Below are 15710 nucleotides of genomic sequence, written 5' to 3'. Positions count from 1 at the left end.
TTATACTTACGGGAAATCTGGTGGATCAAAGGCTGACTTGACCACTCCAGCATAAATGGCCAGGATAGACAGGATGACACAGCCCAGGAAGACCAAGGCGAATTTGTTGACATATTTGACGCCAACGAACACCACGGTGGCCATGAAGGTGAGGACGCAAGTTCCGTAGACTCTCATGTTGTTCAGGAGAGCAGCTGCCTCACCACTTGCATCTTCTGCCTTAAAGATGGCCATGGCGGGGAACAAATATGTCTGCAGAAGAATACCAAGCAAATTCAATCAACATCAAATTCCTCGTCTAGTCATTTTCCTTTCTTTCTCTCTTCCTTTGTCCTAATTCTTTGAATATTCATAGTAATTAAGGACAATAACAAGTATGAAAAGAATTCTAAACCAATTCCTGTGGGGTTTTCCCTTTTTAATGAAAACTAAGTTTGCAAAACATATCATAAGTTGGTTTAAGTCAAGTTCTACCATCATCACTGGGCAAAGCTATCATGTGTGTGGGGGTGGTGGAGGGGGGGGGCGGAACATTTGAAATTTTAAGCAGGACCTATGCTGTTACATTACGCTTTTACCTGACATCTAACTTCACTTCTAGTTTCTTGAGGTCAGAAATCCCGCACTAGCCTCCCTCCCTCCCCCACCCCCCGCTGCTGCACTTGTTGGGCAGGGAGGAAGTCCACGTATGTGATTTGAGGAGGCTTTTCTCTTTTTTAAATATTCTTTATTCATTTTTGAAACTTCAATTGTGCACAACAAATGATGCATTTACAAACATTATTATCATTACAGCACAATATACTTAATAAAAGAAAGATAAGACTTATTTTCTTCCATCCCCTTCCAATTTAAAAACATCTCTTAAAAATACTTATAATCAACCCTTCTTTACTTCTTAACAAATGCCAAAACATACCCCCCCACCCCTGATGTGCACATTTTCCACAATTATACAATTAGATTAATCTTTACAATATTTAGTTCATGGTTCCCACACTTCCATAAATTTTTTATAACCCTTCTGAATGGCCATAAACTTTTCCATTTTGAAGATATAACATAGGGATTCCCACCAGAATGAAAAACTTAATCTATCCCAATTTTTCAAATTCTTTAAAATGAGCTGCATGGCAACTCCAGTCATTATAAAAAAAAGTTTATTTTTTGCCGAAATTTTACTTTTTGCCCTCATAGACGTTCCAAATAAAATGGTATCATACGATAATGCAACTGGATTTTCTAATAAATTATTAACCCGATCCCAAATTGATCTCCAAAATTTTAGTATCTGAGGGCAATAGTATAATAAATGATCTAACGTCCCAACTTCCAGATGACAAAGTGTCAGGTTTTGAAAAGCCGTTCGGGAAAATCCAGACGTCTGCTAACCCTATTTCTTGCTCTAGAAATAGTTTTCACCACTTTACTCCATTCTCCTCCAAGAAGGTTTGTGGTTATTATTACTTATATGTGAAGACCATGTAAGCATTTATTTCAAGCCTATTTTCTAAATCCATATAGGAACCTCTGCATCTATATAAAATACTAGAGGCAACGTGACAAAAACTGTGCCAAAATTGAGGCCATGGATACCTAAGCCTGCTTGGAAATAAATGTAAATATTTGGACATAGAGCATATACATACACAAGTATTTTATAACTGCCTGTAATAGAGAATGACACGGGGAAAAATTCTGTCCCCGTCACTGCCCTGTCCCCGGACCACCATCCTCTTCACCGCTCCGTCCCCGCCGTCCCCTTCACCGCCCCGTCCCTGTCTCTGCCATCCCCTTCACCGCCCCGTCACCATCCCCGCTGTCCCTTTCACCGCCCTGTCCCCGTCTTCAGCATCTTCTCCTCTCCATCCCCCCATCCCCAGCATCCTTCACGTGGTCCAGCAGCTCCCTCCCGCCGGCCAGCCGTGCATTTCGCTCCCTCCCTCCCTCTTACCTTCTCTTGTGGCGAAACTGGCAATTTGTATAAGGCTATGTGCTGTATTACAGCCGAAGCCTTGAAGTCGCGTCGGGTTGCCTGCTAGAAAAGTCTCCTCTGATGCAACCGGAAACAGGAAGTTGCGTCAGAGGAGATTTTTCCAGCAGGTAACGCGACGCAACTTCAATGCTCCGGCTGTAATACAGCTCATAGCCTTACAGAAATCGCCAGTTTCAACAAGAAAAGGTAAAAGAAAAGGAGGGAGGGAGGGAGATGCATGGCCGGCGGGAGAGAGGGAGCTGCCGGATCGAACGCTCGTTCACCGCGCGTGCTAACCATTCACCGCTCCACGGGGCGGTGAATGGCCTTGTCCCCGATCTTGCGGTGACCTTTTTTTTTTTGGTCACCGTTTTAGCGGGTTACCCGGGCTAGCCGCAGCTAGCCGCGGGTAACAACCACCGTGTCATTCTCTAGCCTGTAAACTGTAACTCTATCCATGTTTCACTCCAGCTCCACCACTGAACATGCCTACATGCGTTTTACATAAAAGTATGGGCCTTCATGGCACCACACATGTAACCCCCAAGGGAAAGATTTTAGGTTTATTAAAGTTTAAAGGTCTTTTTTTTATTAATAGCTTTTTCTTTGAGAGCAGAAGTGTCTGTAGGTTAAGGGCTCCTTTTATTAAGCCGCGCTGGCGGGGTTAATGCGCGTGACTTTTCATCACGCGCTAACCCCCGCGCTGGCCTACAAACTACTGCCTGCTCAAGAGGAGGCAGTAGTGGCTAGCGTGGCCGGTGGTTTAGCACACGGTATTACATGCGTTAAACCGCTAACGCGCCTTGGGAAATTTTATCACTTAAAGCTTGGGATAGAAGAGAGATTTGGGGGTTTATTGATAAAGTCTGTTTTAATTTCATTAAACCCCCCCCCCCCCGAAAAAAAAAAATACTTCTTTAAAGGGTCTGAAATCAATTTGTGCAGCTTTATTGTTTCTCTCATAGCCCTAGAACATAAAATTAAATACTAGGCTACCGTTTAGGTTTGAAAATCAATTTGGGCTAAGATAGTCTTTTTTTCTCACCCACCCATCCAAGGAAATTGTCACCTCAGGCTTTTTCATCAACAAGTAACAACAAACTATTTGTAATTCATTCAGAAGCAAACAGACAATAATAAAATATACCAAATAATCTTAAGACTCCTCCAGAACTGCCCAAAGGCTTAAACTAGCCTTCCCCTCTCCACACGGCATCCACTATTCAGGCAAACTGGGAAAATCCCTTCTCTTCAAAATCACAGGTCTTTGGAACGACCTCACCACCCCGCTGCGGAACCTGAGCTCCCTTCAGTTATTCCGCAAACAACTGAAAACCTGGCTTTTCAGCAAATTGTAGCTCTATCCTTCCCCCCTTTCTCTCCCCCCTTCTACACATAAGTTCATGTCATCCTTTTTCTTCTTCTCTACCCACTATTTTAAGTTCTTGTAAACCGTGTCGAGCTCCATTCTCATGGAGATGATGCGGTATATAAACTTAAGGTTTAGATTAGATTAGATTAGATTAGATATCCTGAAAACCTGACCTGCCTGTGGCTTAGGATCTCCACAATAAATATGCATGAGATAGATTTGCATCTCAAGGAGGCAGTGCATGCAAATCCATCTCGTACATATTCATTGTGGATATCCTGAAAACCTGACCTGCCTGTGGCTTAGGATCTCCACAATAAATATGCATGAGATAGATTTGCATCTCAAGGAGGCAGTGCATGCAAATCCATCTCGTATCCTTTTTCTTCTTCTCTACCCACTATTTTAAGTTCTTGTAAACCGTGTCGAGCTCCATTCTCATGGAGATGATGCGGTATATAAACTTAAGGTTTAGATTAGATTAGATTAGATTAAGGACCTTTAGATTAAGGGCCCCTTTTACAAAACCATGGTAGCAATTTTCCAGAGTAAATGTACCGAAGTTCATTCAGTTCCTAAGGGCTTTGGTGCATTTGCCGCAAGAGAACCACTACTGCGGCTTTGTAAAAGGGACCCTAATTTAGGTATTCCTACCCCTTAGCACAGTGTCTTGCAAACTTTCCAGCCGGCGGCACACTAAATCCAGTGCTCCAGCCTGAAGGCACTCAGAAGTGCATGGATGTCGACGTGATGACATCACACACACACGCATGACGTCATCGCGTCTAGGCCGTGCATGCGCAGAGGCCCATCTGGCCGCAACCTACTGGTGGAGGGATCCAGCAGGTGAGGGGAGAGGAGGAGAAGCACTGGCCAGGAGGAGAGTCATCTGTGCTGGCTGACTTCCTACAGGACGTGCCTCTCGCCGCGAGAGGCACGTCTTGTAGGCAGGCAGCCAGCATGGGTGACTCTCCTCCTCGCCAGTGTGTCGCGGCACACCAGAAATATCAGGAGGCACACAGTTTGCGATACACTGCCTTAGCAACTTCAGTTACCTGCAGACAGCAGTGAGATGGGAGCTATGCAGTATTATACACTGAAAGCCACATGCATCATTACCTCCTCGTTGGTGTGAGGCCCTATGGCCCGGATTCTCTAAACAGCACTGTTGTCGTTGGCGGCCAATTGCATGTCAGTCCTGCGATGGTGCTCTTTAGAGAATCGCGCCTCTGTAGGGTTACTGTATTTTTCTCGGCAAAATCCCGGATGCTTGGCCTTGCCCCATTCTACCTTTGGCCCATTCCGTTCCGGCCGCAAGCCTCACCCCATTCAGGCTCCAGCCTGCCCTATTCTGCCCCCAAGCCCCACCTGTGAAAGCCTCGTCTCATTACTCCTAACCATGTCCGGGGGCCTCCGAGCATCCGCGGGCACATGTGATGCCATCCGCGCATGCTCAGAGGCCCTCCACATTAAAGCTTTCCAAAACTCAGACAACTGCTGAATTTTGGAAAGTCCATCTGGGCACCCGGACAGTCCTCTAAAAAGAGGACATATCCGGGTTTTCCCGGCCGTGTGGTAACCCTACGCCTCTAGCAAATGTAGCCACCAGATATGTAGGCCTGGGTTTTAAAGACCTACATTTCCGGTGCCTACCTTTTACCTCTGGAGGTGCCTACTGAGGCCTAACGCAACTTCCGGCATTAGCCACGCGTTAGGTGCGATTCTGGCGCTGTTTTTGTTTAAGCACCCTGAAATTTTATTTAAGTACCATTCGAAATGGCGTTTCCCTTTTAATGGCGCCTACAGATGCCATTTATAGAATTTCCCCCTAAGCGTACACTTTGAGGCTGATGCAGAAAGCTACAGCAGGCTGCTGTCACATAGTTAATGAGCAGATTAGCTGCACATATCTAGAAAATGTGTCTGCACTGAAGTTCCATCACATCAGCACACAACATGCAAAATGGACGAGGAAGAGCTGCTTATTTTAGTAAAGGGGGGGCCAAGGGGAGCAGTCCGCTACAGGCGCCATCTTGCTCGGGGCACCGGCACCCCTCCTCCTCTCCGCCCCCCCCCCCCCTTCCCACTCCTCCCCCCCTGCCATGCGCGCACCCCTTCCCTTTCCCCGTACCTTTTTAACTTCGGCGCAAGCAGCCACCAACTAGCTAGTGTCGGCTTCGGTGCTCTCTCTGATGTCACTTCCGGTACCCGCACCTAAGATGTAACATCAGAGAGAGCGCTGAAGCCGACGCAAGACAGTAAGTTGGTGGTTGCTTGCACCACAGTTAGAAAGGTACGGTGGGGGGAGGGACGCCACTGCCCCGGGCGCCGTTCACCTTTGCTATGCCATTGCTGCCAGGTCAGAGGCTACGTAGAGAGCCCCTGTGGTCTGCCTTGTTCCCGATATTCCTTCCTCTCCTGATCTGACCAGACCTGCCTGCACCTGATATTAAAATGTATTCTCTGGTATCTAGTGGTACTTTCCTCCCCCCCTCCCCCCCATGGAATAAAACTGAGCCAATCTTCCACTTGCCTCCAATATTAAAATACATTTCCTGGTATCTATTAGCAGGTCTGCAAGTCTGTCTTCATAGTTCTAGAATCCTTTTCTCCCCCCAACCCTTTAATCTTTGCAGACTCTCTCCCTTCCCCCCCCTTTCTCATCTTCCATCCCTGACTTGCTTTTTTAATCCTTTGCCTAAGCTGTCCTCTTCCACTCTCACTGACCTTCTTTTTTGGCATGAAAAATGACAGCCTCCTCTTTTCATTCCTCCAAGCCTGGCTGCTCCCAAAGCCCTTCATTCCGCTGTTTTTTAGGTTTGATTATAAGAACTGAGCTGTCAGCCATCTGGACTTTGCATAATTAATACTGCTAAAATAGAAGTGAACTGCCAGTTACCACTACTTTCTCCTGCCTATGGAGAGCTTTACTGTTTGCACATATTATCCACTCCTTGGTGAAGGCGGATAAACAAATGTAATTGTTAAGAAAGAAGAACCACATCGAAGCCTTGCTTTCCTAAGGTTAGACAAGAAGGAAGAATCTCATGGAGCCCGCACAACCTGAGGCGAGGGGAAAAAAGGATCAACTGCAGGAAGATCATTGTCCCAGATCTCCTGAGGAATGTAAAGTCATTCACAAGTAGTGCAGCCTCAGGGACCTCCTGCCAAGTGATTAATACAAAGGATAGAGATGAAGGTTGAAGTCACAAACTAAGGGCTAGATTCACTAACCTGCCTCTCCATGCCTGATCCATGACCGATCCGCAGCAGGGCGACCAATTCACGAAGGGAGAATACTTAATGGGGGCGATCGGATGAACGCCACCCATCAACCGCAGGGATCGCTACTGAGCGATCCCAATGCATGCGCAGACCATCTCTTTGCCTATCGATGGTCTGCACATGCACTCTCCGCGCAAGGAAGACACTTTTGTAGGGAGGGAGGGAGAGGGGGGGAAGTCAATCAGCCAGAACACATGAATCCTACTAGGCCTTAACCCGCCCTGACTCTCCTGCTCTCTGTCGCCTTCCCTGCAGTGCGAGCCTGCGGGTTTAAAGCGGGGCTGCACTGTGGCGTGTTTAAACCCATGGGCAGAGATCCAGAGTTGGGGCAGCAGAGATCAGTCTGGGCGGCAGAGAGGAGGGGGAAGTGGAGATTGTGAGCTGAGTTTAGCAATAGCATTTTGGAACTGAGCAGGGCTGGAAGATCGGGGCAGAGTGCAGGACAGCAATGGAGCAGGAGAATCGGCAGGGTCGTGTGCGACCGGTCCCCAGCAGTTGCTTCTGTTGATCGGCCAGCCCAGTCGGTGACCCAGATTTGTATAGTGAATCGCATCCCTGCCTACTTTGCATGCACGGATCGGAATTGAATCGGGTAGGAGGAAAATCGGGTCGCAAGGGGTCGCAAACCGATTAGTACACGATTGGTTTGTTTAGTGAATCTAGCCCTAAGGAGGATGAAATCAGAGGTGAGGAATAGAAAACCAGGAAGTTAATGGTTGGGATTGGGGGTATGGGTCATGAGAATAGGGTTACTAGACGTCCGGATTTCCCCAGCCATGTCCTCCTTTTGAGGACATGTCCGGGGGTCCAGATGGCTTTTCAAAACCTGGCACTTTGTCTGGGTTTTGAAAAGCTTCCCCTGAAATTGTGTCGGGGAAGAGGGGCGAGTGGGGTCTGGATTTTAAGAATGTAAAATCTGGCAACCCTACATGAGAAGGGTGAAGGCGAACGTTGTAAGAGTAATGTGCAAATTAATACCAGAAGTAATGAGGTGAGATCTGGAGCGTGAATTATGAGGAAGAAAACATGGATGAATGGAGAACAGGACAACAATATATTGAAGCAGGTGTGAGGCTGGGGGCCAGGGCGAGAGGAGCAGCTGAAGCAGGTGAGACAGATAGGACAGTAGACAGAGGCAAAGCTGAACCGTGCGGTTTCACAAAGTGTTTTGCACTCACCAGAAGAATTTCAATGGTACCTAGAATGTACATGGCACCTGCGAAGGTGGTACCTAGATAAAAGCACAGCCCTACAGCGCCTCCAAACTCAGGCCCCAGGGAGCGCGAGATCATATAATACGAGCCACCAGCTGCAAGATATAAAACAAAACATTTTAACTCATTCGTTCATCTGCTGCCTTTTTAAATTGCAAAAGAGTTGCTAGGTTCCTTGGAAAAAACCTCGACACAGAATAGTGATAAAGTAGGAGAGGAGTCCTCAAATGAAACTGTCTGTGGTGGTACCCACAGTGTGGTATAGCCAAAGATTAGTCCCCAACCCTACAAGAAGAGAAGTTCCAAACCTTTGACTACAACCTACTGAAGGTACTATGCTTACAATCAAAGCAGTTTACATATTACATACAGGTACAGAATGTGGTTGTGGCTTCATTTGATTTCACTAAGAAGTATTTCCAGTGGCGTAGACTTCTACATTTCTCCTGCAGCAGATTCAGGAATGATGCATGGCTACATTAAGAACAGAGTGTAGATGCTATACCTTAGAACAGGGAACAGTCGTTCCCAACCCTGTCCTGGAGGACCACCAGCCAGTCAGGTTTTTGGGATAGCCCTAATAAATATGCATGATAGAGATTAGCATATAATGGAGGGGACAGGCATGCAAATCTGCTCCAGGCATATTCATTACATAAATTCATGTAAACCGTTCTGAGCCCCCTGGGAGAATAATATAGAAAATTGAATGTTCTCCCAGTGCTCAGAAATCAGGACTTTCATTTCTGGATGCCACAGAAAGGCAGTAGGCTGAGAGCGTATCCTGCTGAGAAGAGAACATTGGGAAGTAGGCTGAGGAGGATCAATTTTGATGTCCTTTAGAGATTTAATGAGAAGATCCACCAGTGCAGGAGATTTGAACAGCCTGTGAACAGAGAGGTCCTCACCCTAGTCCACAGCAGCACTCGGACCCTGATCTGTTTCACCCAGTGTCACATTGTCTCTGACCAAAGCTTCATTCTATGAAAAAGGATAAGCGTCCAGATCATCATCTTCAGGGAAAACCTGACTGGCAGGTGGTCCTCCAGGACAGAGTTGGGGACCACTACCTTAGAGTGTGCATGCTATACCTTAGAGGGAACACTGGTTAGGGACAGTTGGCTCTTTTGTCAGGTGGGAGCAGTGAGAATCTTAAAATCTACAAGTTCTGAGTTACATACAAATCCAACTTAAGAAGAGCTTTAAAAAAGTAACTCGTTCTTAACCTGGGGACTGCCTGTACTTATTTTGTACCTGGGGCGATGGAGGGTTAAGTGACTTGCCCAGAGTCATAAAGAGCTGCAGTGGAAATTGAACCCGGGATCTCAGGTTTTTAGGGTGCTGCACTAACTACAAGGCTGCTCCTCCACTCAGAATATGAATGCAGAACATGGACCTGTATGTCTCCATTAATTCATGTGGGCCAAATCATTCACTGAAAAGGACTCCAGCAGTAGTTCGTATGGAGGATCCCCAGTAGTGAGTCCTGGCACAGGCTCTCTTTTGCTCTTCCATATAGAAAGCCCCAAAGTCAAGTAGGAATCAACGGAGGCAGAGTCAAGTAATACACCAGTTTAATTACAGATATTTCCAGCTCAAGGTTTCAAGATGCAGATAGAGTGGTTGGTATCCATAGGAAGAACATTTTTTTAAAAAGAAAATCCTTTGTTCCTCAGTCATTCTTTCATCTTTCTTACCCGCACCTCATCCGTATTTTCAATATTAAGTTTTGTTTGTACATTTCTTATTCATTCTAATTTCATTTCTCTCTTATTGTCTCCTTGTTCCCCCTTAGTGGCGTTTACAGAATTATATGGCGCAGGACCTGCTTACATTGGAAAGTTAGTCCTCAACCTGGCAGCTAGGCTTCAATGCTAAGAAATGTAAGGTCATGCACCTCGGAAGCGGAAATCCTTGCAGGCTGTGGAAGATGATATTTTCTTTCTCAAGGGACCCTCGGCCACAAGAGGGCACCCGCTCAAACTCAGGGGCGGAAAATTTCATGGCGACACCAGAAAGTATTTCTTCACAGAGAGAGTGGTTGATCATTGGAACAAGGTTCCAGTGCAGGTGATCGAGGCAGACAGCGTGCCAGACTTTAAGAAGAAATGGGATACCCATGTGGGATCCCTACGAGGGTCAAGATAAGGAAATTGGGTCATTAGGGCATAGACAGGGGGTGGGCAAGCAGAGTGGGCAGACTTGATGGGCTGTAGCCCTTTTCTGCCGTCATCTTCTATGTTTCTATGTTTCCTTTCCCTTTCCCCTGTACTGCCCACACCTATATTTAGTTCTCTTTTTTTGAGATACTTTGAGAAGCTGCAACCTGGGATAGAGAGAGGTGGAGCCGTCAGAAATCAAAGAAGTCAAATGGACAAATAAACTATTTTCATACATACTTCCGTATGCAAACAAAACCAACACCCACACTGCCGTGGCATGATACTTCCATCCATGCAACATCTCTAAGCAGAGCAGCTGCGTGTTGGAAACCTTGGGAACCAGCAGTGGCCCGACACCATTAAAATAGGTTTAAGGAGCAACTCCTTCTTCCCTTTGTGTAGACAGCATCCAGTGTTAATTAACTCCTTAATGGCATCACTAATTAACATGCCACTAATTACTCCTTCACATAATCACAGATGGAAATAATGAGATTCGTTAAATGACGGTCAAAACAAACTGGAACCTCATCTGATTAAACTTTTACTTTCATAAAACAAAGAGTTACGCTGGCAGGGAAAGGTACCAAGCAGGAGAGAATATATGCTCAGATAAATATGTTCATAAGGGTATTAGAAAATTCACATGAAATACATTACAAAAAACCCCAATCCAACCCACCTACGCCATATCCCTAATAATGGAGTTGGTTAGCAATAGTCAATCCCTGTTCCCTTATATTTTCTCCCAGTCTGTTCCTTTCCTTGTTGTCTCTTGGTATTCATCTCTTTAGCTTCCTGCTCACGTTTAGTTACACATCATTCAGACACTACTCAACCAATCAGATAAGTCCACCACTAACCATCATCACCATCCTTCCACACTCCACTTTTGCTCCCGAAGGTATAGAGATGCTATAAATCACATTACACACCACTGCAAATACTAAGGCACGTAATGAAATGCAGGCCATGGAAGGAAAGATCTTGTATTGAACATCAGGCAAGGATTAAAAGCTATTCCTATAGGGAATCAGAAGGGGCTCTGAATCTTGAATAGATCTCTGGAAATGCTCCCACATTCCAAGCAACTTGATAGCTTCTTTGTATCACACTCAGCTCAATGAACAGCTCCCACAAATTAGTATCTTGGAGGGCTGCCTTGCCTCTTGCTACTTCGTCATAAAGGCCATCTAGCACCTCAGCTTGTCTAGACTCAGCCACCTGCCCTGTAAATTTATTTGTTCGTTCTTGAAAAGGAATGCTTGAATTCATCTCCAGACTAACACTAGAGCCAACTCTGAGCTAAAAAGACTGAGAATAAAACCTGGCTTTGTAGAAACATGACCCATTCAGTCTATCCGTCCGCAGCATCCTCTCCCTAAAGGCTAGGGCTCTTAACACCTGCATTGTGAGGTCATAGACATTTATGGTTAAAGAAACACAGAAACATGATAGCAGATAAAGGCCAAATGGCCCATCTGCAGCATCCACTATCTCCTCCTCTCCCTATTGGCTAAGGCTCTTAACATTTGCATCTCCTCTCCCTATAGGCTAGGCTCTTAACACCTGCATTGTGAGGTCATAGACCTTTATGGTTAAAGAAACACAGAAACATGATATCAGATAAAGGCCAAATGGCCCATCTGCAGCATCCACTAGCTCCTCCTCTCCCTATTGGCTAAGGCTCTTAACATTTGCATCTCCTCTCCCTATAGGCTAGGCTCTTAACACCTGCATTGTGAGGTCATAGACCTTTATGGTTAAAGAAACACAGAAACATGATAGGAGATAAAGGCCAAATGGCCCATCTGCAGCATCCACTAGCTCCTCCTCTCCCTATTGGCTAAGGCTCTTAACATTTGCATCTCCTCTCCCTATAGGCTAGGCTCTTAACACCTGCATTGTGAGGTCATAGACCTTTATGGTTAAAGAAACACAGAAACATGATAGCAGATAAAGGCCAAATTGCCCATCTGCAGCATCTACTAGCTCCTCCTCTCCCTAAGAGATCTCACGTGTCTGTCCCATGCTTTCTTGCATTCAGACAGTCTTTGTCTCCACATCCTCTACTATTTCACACATCTATCACCCTTTCTGTAAAAAAAGTATTTTCTTACATTACTCCTGAGCCTATCACCTCTTACCTTCATCCTATGTCCTCTCCTCCTGGAGGTTTCCTTCATTTGAAAAAGACTCATCTCCTGTAGATTAATGCCTCGGAGATATTTAGACATCTCTATCGTATCCCCTTTCTGTGGGACAGCATAACTATGTTTGCAATCTCTGTGGAGAAGGCACTCTTATACTTGTTACTTCTAAATTCTGTGCTTGAACTAAACTCTAATTTAAACTTCAAAGAAACTGATTTAATCTAAGCCCTATTTGAAAATTGAGACTACCCAATCAGCACATCCAGGAAATTACATGCATTTTCTGGCTGGGAAGGCTGCTGGGAAGCCTCCTTCAAGAATTATCTTTTTGGCTGGCAAATATTGCTACAGTAGCAGGAACATTTTCTCCCCCCTCCCCCCTGGGATTTATCATAGCACCACTGCAGCCCAACCCTGAGCCAATGTGAATCTGTAGGTGAAAATTTGATGGGGTTCAGTATATTCTGAGATGCTCATTGACCCTTTGACCATGTATCTATGCTCCTTTGGTTCAGATAAATAAAGAAAACAAAGACCTCAGGCTAGGAAATCTCAGGGGTACAGAATAAAAATAAGAAAGCTAACAACATCAGGTGAAAAATAGAATGACAGTGAACCAATGACAATGCGTGAATGGTAGTGCACAAGACAATGAGAGTAGAGAGTTGCACAGGGACAAAAATCCCACCCATCCCCGCCCGTCCCCGCCAGGATCCTCTCCGTCCCCACCCGCCCCGTCAGGATCCTCTCCGTCCCTGCCCGTCCCTGCCAGGATCTTCTCCATCCCCACCCGTCCCTGCCAGGATCCTCTCCGTCCCCACCCGTCCCCGTCAGGATCCTCTACGTCCCCGCCCGTCCCCGCCAGGATCCTCTCCGTCCCCGTCAGTATCCTCTCCATCTCCGCCCGTCCTCGCCAGGATCCTCTCTGTCCCTACCCATCCCCGCCAGGATCCTCTCCGTCCCCACCCATCCCCGCCAGGATCCTCTCCGTCCCCCCCCCGTCCCCGTCAGGATCCTCTCCGTCCCCACCCATCCCCGCAAGGAATTACCTCCATCCCCGCCCGTCCCCATAAAAAGCAGCAATTTCTTCTGACATGATCATCAATTCCAGTTTCTTTTGTGTTTTCGCTGTTGTTTTCCTTGTGGAATCTCTTTGGTGGAACCCTTTTTTTGTTTTCTGTTCAGGTAATTAACTTATAAACGCCCTCTTTTATTAAGGCTGACGTGTCCATTATATTATATGGACGAACCCTGCTTCCAAAGCCTTCCATCCCCGTGGGAGTCCCGTTGTCTAGAGGGGGGTCCCCGTGGGAGTCCCGTGGGTTAGGGGGGATTCCCACGGGGACCCCACGGGACCCGTGGGATTCCCGCGATCCCCGTTCACGTGCAGATCTCTAAATGAGAGGCAATGAGACAATGCACAAGACAAAGAGGCAAAGGATGACAGTGCAGAAAAAAATGGTGCACAAAGCCCAGAGCTACAGTGAGGTAATGACAGTTCATGATGAATAACGCGATGACTGACCAAAATACAGTGCACAAGAATCGTTAAGCATTAAAGATCTCCCACCTGGTACCACTCCATTGGTTGCAACAGCACTCATTGAGATGGCCGTCAGCATGGTCTAAAGAGGGGAAACGAAAGTTAGACTCTCTCCACAAAAAAATTGTTCAAAGGCAGAAAGAACTGGCTAAAGTGCCTAGCCGCCAGCTTGGAAGGTTCATCAGTCTATATGTGCAAACATCTATTGCCATCACCGTGTCTGTTTGTAGGTCATTGCTGCCCAAGGAGAAGCATTGAAATCTGGAAAGTCAGGCTGTGCAGCAGCCCTGTGACTTTCCATCAGTCTGCAGAATGCAGGGCTGCGCAGATTGAACGCCTCTTCATGGATCTGCAGACTGCACTCAAGAGTCTATAAAGATTCAGTATCATCCTGCTATCTGCCCCCCTCTGCCCACAGCCATTGTGAATACAAACCTCTGGCACAGATCTCTGGGTTCTGCCTGAGAAGCTGCATCAAATTCAATTCAAAGGATTCAGGGCCTAAACCTGAGAGTCTGCTTCATTCCACAGGCCACAGTACTGATCTCCAAAGATGTCAGGTTGGGGGGGGGGGGGGTTGTTTATACAAATTACAGTTGATAAATAGAAATGAGCTACTAACAAGTCACTATGGCAGATGTACCCACTGCGCAAAATGGCATTCAGACATTGGTTGCTTTTACGAGGGGGTGCTGAAAAGTTCTCAGCCCAAACAAGACGAGAATGATGTGGATATGGTTCAATCAATGATCTGAAACAATGTTAAAACACAGAATTTTGTTTCTGCAAATTGGCGCATAATGAAATAAGATAACATTCTTTTCAGCTACAATGGCAAAATCACAGCTCAGAATTCAGGAAGTTGCTGGGCTGAGAACTTTCAGCACCCCTTCAAGTATGTAATAAAAGAGAGCCAAGTATAGGAAAATCAAGTCATTGTGACATCACTGATGAGGTTGGCTCTTATTGGTGGAATGAGGCACTATGACATCACAATCTCAGCTCTGGTTACCAGAAACAGAAACTGTTCACATTACCAGGGCGTGCTGAAACGTTCTCAGCCCAACCACGAGAATGACGTAGATATGGTTCAATCAATGACCCGAAACAATGTCAAAACATAGAATTTTGTTTCTTTAAATTGGCACTTAACAAAATAAGATAACATTCTTTTCAGCTACAGTGGCAAAATAACACCCTGAATTTAGGACTTTGGTTGGTTGGGCTGAGAACTTTTCAGCACCCCCTCATAGCACCCCTTTTTTTTATTTATAAGATTTTATTTATTCCTATTCCTGAAATACTTAGACAGCTGACCCACTTCCCTCTTTCCCCTCTCTTGCCCTTTCTCCCCATTGTTCCCACATCCCTTAAGTTAACTCAACTTGTACGTCAACTCAACTTGTACTCCACTAATCTTCTGTAAACCGCATAGAACTTAACGGTATTGCGGTATATAAACTGTTATTATTATTATATTATATTTAAAGAAATAAGATATAATATAATATACATAGAAGGTATAGAAGGTTTTGTGGAGAGGATTTCTCATCAATCTTTCAAATTTAACTGCTGGTTTTTGTCATGTTTTTCAAGCAGAAGGAAGCACCTGCGAGGTTTAAAGGCAGATGGAAAGTAAACATGTGTACGTGTCAACACAAAACCTAAAGTGAAAGCACACATCGGCGCTTGTTCTTCTATGTATAAATATGAGTCTTGCAAAAATTTTAAGAACATAAGAATTGCCGTACTGGGACAGACCTGTTTTCAACAGTGGCCAATCCAGGTCACATGTACCTGGCAAGATCCCAAGGAGAAAACCAGATTTTATGGCTTATGGGCTTTTGCTTTAGGAAATTATCCAAACCGTTTTGTTTTTTTTAACCCTGCTAAACTAACTGCTTTCACCACATTCTCTGGCAACAAATGAGTCTAACGCAGGTACTGAGGATATATCAGCCAAGTCAATCACTGAGGTCAGAGGGAACATTAAAACTGGTTAGTGA

The 15710-nt window shown here is 45.6% G+C and overlaps 1 protein-coding gene across 1 annotated transcript in view; it reads right to left on the bottom strand.

Moving 5' to 3' along the window:
• SLC12A5 (solute carrier family 12 member 5) overlaps positions 1 to 15710 on the bottom strand; it is a gene marked incomplete at its 5' end in the record, with an annotated part of 142652 nt that overhangs the window by 94216 nt on the left and 32726 nt on the right. Inside the window, 3 exons of the mRNA XM_033962619.1 lie at positions 11 to 252; positions 7811 to 7941; positions 13732 to 13786. Coding sequence (XP_033818510.1) covers positions 11 to 252; positions 7811 to 7941; positions 13732 to 13786 — 428 coding nt within the window. The remainder of the gene's footprint in view (positions 1 to 10; positions 253 to 7810; positions 7942 to 13731; positions 13787 to 15710) is intronic.

Source organism: Geotrypetes seraphini, chromosome 11 (genome assembly GCF_902459505.1).
Source record: "Geotrypetes seraphini chromosome 11, aGeoSer1.1, whole genome shotgun sequence".
Lineage (NCBI taxonomy): Eukaryota > Metazoa > Chordata > Amphibia > Gymnophiona > Dermophiidae > Geotrypetes > Geotrypetes seraphini.
The sequence above is the reverse complement of the archived record's forward strand: the minus strand, read 5'-3'. Positions and strand labels throughout refer to the sequence as shown.